This window comes from Peromyscus eremicus, chromosome 8a (genome assembly GCF_949786415.1).
Source record: "Peromyscus eremicus chromosome 8a, PerEre_H2_v1, whole genome shotgun sequence".
Taxonomy (NCBI): Eukaryota; Metazoa; Chordata; class Mammalia; order Rodentia; family Cricetidae; genus Peromyscus; species Peromyscus eremicus.
In genome coordinates this window covers 89,526,171-89,532,317 of record NC_081423.1, presented here as the reverse complement: position 1 = coordinate 89,532,317, position 6,147 = coordinate 89,526,171, and the positions used below count along the sequence as shown (strand labels likewise).

Genomic DNA, 6,147 nt, shown 5'->3' with positions numbered 1-6,147 from the left:
ATGCCTACAATCTTCATCAGCTTGCCCGTAGTTTTTCTACAAAAAGAAAAGACAAGACACAAGGTAAAAAGACACACTTCCAAAGCTCTCTGAGGAGAACCCTGACTGCTGTCAGGCTCCCTTTCAGGGAGAGCCCACTCCCACGATCTCTGAGGTAGCGTTACCTCTTCCCCACCAGAACCAAGCCCCCCAGTGCACTTCCTCACCCCTCTCAGAGCACTCTCACTCCTCCACCTTAGCTAGCCACACTCTCCTCCTGCACCACCTCGGCCAAGGGCTTGACTGAAGAGTTCCTTCCCACTGTTACAGCTTTGTCTAGCTCCTTCCCAGCACCCTCTCCTCACACCTGTTCCCAGAGACACCATCTGTCTCCTTGAGGACACCACTCACCACACTTCTACTCTCCCACACCTTTCCACTGATTCTTTCCTAAACAAACATGTTGGTATTTTTCCCAACTTACACTCTGACCGAGCCAAGCATGGCAGCGCACACCTTTAGTCCCAGCACTCACAAGGCAGAGGCAGGCGGATCTCTGAGAGTTGGAGGCCAGCCTGGTCTACAGAGCGAGTCCCAAGACTGCATGTGCAGGGCTACATAGAGAAACCCTGTCTTGGGAGGGGAGGGTGACTTCGATTTTTCCACTGACTCCTTTTTCTTTCTCCTTGTAGCAGAACTTCTCACAGAGCTGGCTCTGCACACTTGTAAACCCTCATCCAAGAGTCAGAGGCAGGAGGATCACAAGTTGGAGGCCAGCCTGCTCCACATAGGGAAGCTCAAGCCAGCCCAGGCTACACAGTGGGACTGTCTGAAGGAAGAAAAACATAGGAGTTCCTCCCCTGATTCTCTGAGGTTCTCTTTAAGTCAGACAGCCACCCACTGATCTAAAGAAGCTACTCTCATGATGGCCACCAGTGACCTCCACTGCATCCAGGATGAGTCACAGTTCACTGACCTGTTCCATTTATCACACACACTGTCACATCTCTAGAGGCAGCCACTGACACAATGAATAAAATCTCATTTTCTCCCCCTAGCTGGGTGGACTATGGATCTCTCACCTTCTACTCCCAGCTATTTCTCAGATGCTCTGTGTTCCTTCTCCCCAACCTCTCGACACCATCACCCCAGGTCCTCAGCCCTCTCCTTGGAGACCTGACTAACATCTTACCCCATAATCTCTTACTCCCTCTCCCACATTCCACATGTGCACTCACTCTTCATCTCCAGCCAGATGCCTCAATGACACCTCAAACTTGGAAGGTCCAAAACTAAGCTCACAAACCTGCCCCCTACATACGACCTTCGCACCCCAGCTAAAGGAAACCTCATTTTTCTAAGGGCTCAGTCAAAAACAGGTCAGGGTAAGTGACTGCACATGACAGAGCTTCCCCACTCCCTGCATTCAGAGTGCCAGGAAATCTACTCCTGCCTTGGACTTCTACACAGAACAGGCTGCATTTCTGTTTATAAACTAACACTGAGCCTCTGCCATCTCAGCCCTTGATCACTCCAACATCCCCAACAGTCCCCAACATCCCCAACAGTCCCCTTGCAGACACTCTTATTCCTCTGCAGTCTATTTTCTTTTCTCTTTTGAGACAGGGTCTATCTACACAGCCTGGCTGTCCTGGAACTCTCTCTCTGTAGACTGGGCTGGCCTCAAACACATGGCGATCCTCCTGTCCCTGCCTCCCAAGTGCTGAGATTAAAGGCATGTACCACCACACCTTTCACTTTTTTTGATAGTCTATTTTGAGCACCAGTCTAATTCCTGTTGAATCAAAGCCCACCACTGCTCTGCTCCAATCGCTGCAGCAGCTCCCCACCTCACTCAGAATTGGAGCCTCCTTTGAATGGCTTAGAAGGCCCCACAAGACCCCACCGGCCCTAACCTTTCCCCTCTCCCCCTCACACCCCCTACCCTACTCACACTGGCCAGCTAGTACTCAAATTCAGCCAGGTTGCCTCTACCTCAAGGCCCCTTTGCTCCAGGTTTCCACATGGTTCACCCCCTTTTCTCCTTCCTATCACCTTCTTCTCAGGAGGCTGACCTCGACCAGCCTGGGTAAAGCACCCTCACCTCCAACACTGCTGTTCCCTGGTTCCTAAGCACTTCTCCTTAGCATGCTGGCCCTATATGGAGTTACTTCAATGGCCACCGTTTCTATCTATTCCTCTACTAGACACTACCAGGAAGAAGGGATCTCTCTATCAGATAGCATGTACTCAAAAATGTATTAAATGAGCATACCAGAATACAATTTCAAAGTTTAAAAACAGCTGTTTGCCATTTGAGAATGTTCAGCAATCACCAGGTACTTTTTTTAAACTGTTCAGGCCCAAATTAGCCGATTTGTACAGGAAGTGACCAGCATGTGATTCTACACTGGTACGTAACAGCTTTCTCCACTGGTGCACCAACAGCATTCACTCACCAGTTGCAAGAATGAGGCAATTCTGTAAAGAAGACTCTCGATTTTGATACGCTCTATATCCAGTGGACATGGCCCTGCGAAGTCTGCCATGGAGTACTGGCCAAGGGAAAGCAGGGCCTCTGTGCAGTGCTGGAGGGCCATGTCATAGTCCTGCCTCTTCAGTGACTCACATGCTTGTTCACATGACTTTTCAGCTCTTCTGTCTTCCATGACTCAGGGACAAAAATCCTAAACATGAGAAAAGAATGGGTGTGATTTAAAAACTTAGAAAAGAGCTGGCTCAGCATTCAAGAGCACTCGCTGCTCTCGCAGAGGACCCAAATTCAAGACCTAGGTTCAGCTCCTGAGCAACTCACAACTATCTGTCATACCAGTTCCAAATGATCTGATGGCTCCTTTGGGTACCTGCATACATTTAGTGAACATACACACAGGTGTACACATATCAAAAAAAGGGGAGGAGTGATTAAATAATAAAAGATCTTAAGAGCATTTGTTTAAAAAAGGAATGAAACAAAGACTTAGTAATTATAAATTCTAGCCCCATTCCCATTCCCATTCCCACAGCTGAATGGCCAGCAGAGCACCTCCTTCAGCAAGCCTCTGGTCATGGCAGCAACCGTGGACAGTGTAAAACCTAACGCGTGTATTTTATGATGTCTTTACTAAGCTCCAGACTGAAATACCCACCATAAGCAACCAGGATCAAATTCTTTATAAGCAAAACAAGTAAATGCCAAAGTACAAATAAAAAGAAGATTCCACTTTTGTGACCAAGGGAGCAGAAATGTTTCCTATCTAAACCTACAAGTGTCAGCCTCTCTTGAGTCTTACACTTCTGCAGTTGCAGAAAATCTAAGTCCATATAATATAGGATCTTTTCATACCCTTAAAAAAAAACTAGCAAAGTTCAAGCTGGGCCAGGCCCTAGGCTAACAGCCTCAAACACAGAGATGGAGCATGAGGTCACCACTTTCCAGGATCTCAGTTAGCAGAGGAGCCAAAGCCCAGGTTAACAAAGATCAGACAGACTCACTCCATCTGAGGCCTGAGCTGGCTCAGAGGTCAACAAGTTCACTCTACACGTGACAGCTGGAGCAAACTCCAGCTCTGCAGAGAAAAGAGTTCAGCTGAACTGTAGGGCTCAGCGGGTAAGGCGCTTTCCACACAACCTGGTGGGTGACCTGGCAACCCCCACAAGTTTTCCTCTGCCCTCCACATAAGCACACACACACACACACACACACACAAACAAATAGATGTAATTTTTAAAAATTTAAAAAGGAAGCGTTCAACTGAACTCAGTGAGAGGATCATCCACACATTAAACTCAAAATGCCAAGAAGGGGTGGGAGGAATCATGGATGAAATACCATGAGAAATGAGGGTTATACCCACCAGTGACAGCATAGGAAAGACAGGTTGTAAACAAAGTTGGAACCTATCAAAGGTCCAATGGTAGAGCACCTGGCTAGCATGTACAGGGTTCTGAATCTGATTCCCAGGACTATGAAAAAGGAAAGGAGAAAAGAAGTAATCGATCAGGTATCAGTCCTATGAGGAATGGTTAGCAGGAGAAAGAGGGCAAGCACTGACCACTCAGAGTGCACAGGAGCCTAGAGCCAGCGATGGCTCCGTGGAGAATCCTGACGACTGGAGTTGGATCTCAGGGAGCCACATAGCAGGGGAGAACCAACTCCCAGGGACCTAACATGTGCTCTGTGGCAGCTGTGCACACGTCCATACACACAAAAATAAAGTCTTTTTTAAAATAGGTTTTTGAAATTAACTAAAGCCCAAGCAGCTAGGCACACCTGTGAGGGATTTTTCTTGGCTGGACTATTTGAGGTGGGAGATAAACCCTAAATCTGGATCAACTGAGGTCAGACAATGCATCCTAACCCTAGGCCACCCCTTCTGGTGACAGCCTACATAAAAGCACACGGAAGAAGAAAGCTTTGCCTTCTGCACACTTGCCTTCACTCTCACAGGCAAGTTCGTCCCTCCTGCTGCTGAGGTAATCCTTGGCTGGTGTTAGAACCTACTTCTTGAGGGTCCCAACTAAAGACTGGCAGCTCTCCAGGACTTCCCTGGACTTCAGTACCAGACGGGGACTGCTGAGACAGCTAGTCTCATGGACTGAACAAATGACTGGACCCTTGACCTTTCCGTGGGAGACAGCATGGCTGGGCTATTTGGACAACATCCTGTAAGCCATTATAAGTCCATATGTATTTGTTCATTCTATCAGTTCTGCTCCTTTAGAGAGCCCTGACTAATACACAAGTTATTTAAAAGACTGGGGAAAGAGAGAGAAACTGCTCAAACACCTCAAGAAAGAGACAGTAAGAGGACCAACAGATTGGCTCAGCCAGGAAAGGTACTGGCTGGGGAAGCCCAACATCTTGTCTGACCCATGCATCCCACAGTGGAAGGACAGAAACAACTCGAAAAGCTGTATCTGACTGTGCACCATGGCATGTGCTCACACTAATATACACAGATGATACATACATGTAATAATAATAAGTAAAATACACAACAGCATTCAAACATGCTTTTCCCAATTCAGTCAACAGAAACCTGACAGAGATGACCTAACTGTAAGAAGTGACAGCCATGGGGCTGGAGAGATGGCTCAGCAGTTAAGAGCCCTGGCTGTTATTCCAAAGGACCTGGGTTCAATTCCCAGCACCCACATGGCAGCTCACAACTGTCTATAGCTCCAGTTCCATGGGATCTGGCATCCTCGCACAGACGTACACGCAGGCAAAACTCCAATGCGCATAAAATAGAAACAAATAAATTATTTATAAAGAAGTGACAATACTGCTTCAATGCCAGCTCTTGCCAACCTCACTTATTCAATTCTCTTAGCCTTGCTTCTGCTCTGTAAACCTTCCACACTCTCTGTTGGCCTTATGGAGTTTATCTGTCCTCCTACCTCCTCAGCCTAGAAAAATGCTCTTGGCTGGCATCCCCAGCTCCAGTCTTGACAATCTGCCCTCAATAAGCTGTGCAGGGTGTGTTCTCAATAAGCAGTGCAGGATGAGAGGCATCAGAAGCAGGTATACCCTTCAACTTACAAACTGTCAGTACTATAGAAGACACACCCCAAAGAAACGGTAAGAAGAATCACAGAGACAGTATCAGTATTTGTCAGCATCTATCAAATACAAGTAGTACATGAGCTGCAATATCCCATCTAATTTCTTCAATTTGGAATTTGCGTGAGTGTATACGTATGCGCGCGCGCGTGTGTAAATGCATATAAAGGCTAGAGATCAATGTCAGGTGTCTTCCTTACCTTCTCTCAAACTTTTTTTGAGACAGGGTTTCACTATGTAGCCCTAATGGACCACAAATTCACTCTGTAGAGTAGGCTGGCCTTGAACTCACAGAGATTCATCTGCCTTTGCCATTATCATTATCATCACCATCATCATCATCATGCTTATGAGAATTTCTCCTGGTACCCCTGGAGGCCAAAAGAGGGTGTATGTTTGATCACCTAAAACTAGTTACAGACAATTTTGAGCCGCTGTGTGGGTGCTGGGGATCAAACCAAGGTCCTCTGGGAGAACAGCTAGTACCCCTAACCACTGAATCCTCACTCCAGCCCCTGCCTCTGCCTCTTGAGTGGTGGAACTAAAAGCATGCACCCCATCCAGCCTGGTGCCACATGCCTTTAATCCCAGCACCCAAGAGG

At 47.3% G+C, this 6,147-nt stretch overlaps 1 protein-coding gene across 1 annotated transcript in view; it reads right to left on the bottom strand.

Annotated features, from left to right (window-relative positions):
- Helz (helicase with zinc finger) overlaps positions 1–6,147 on the bottom strand; it is a 154,959-nt gene that overhangs the window by 123,682 nt on the left and 25,130 nt on the right. The window contains exons 4-5 of the mRNA XM_059272014.1: positions 2,439–2,666; positions 1–36 (exon numbers count right to left, since the gene is read on the bottom strand). Coding sequence (XP_059127997.1) covers positions 1–36; positions 2,439–2,648 — 246 coding nt within the window. The 5' untranslated portion in view covers positions 2,649–2,666. The remainder of the gene's footprint in view (positions 37–2,438; positions 2,667–6,147) is intronic.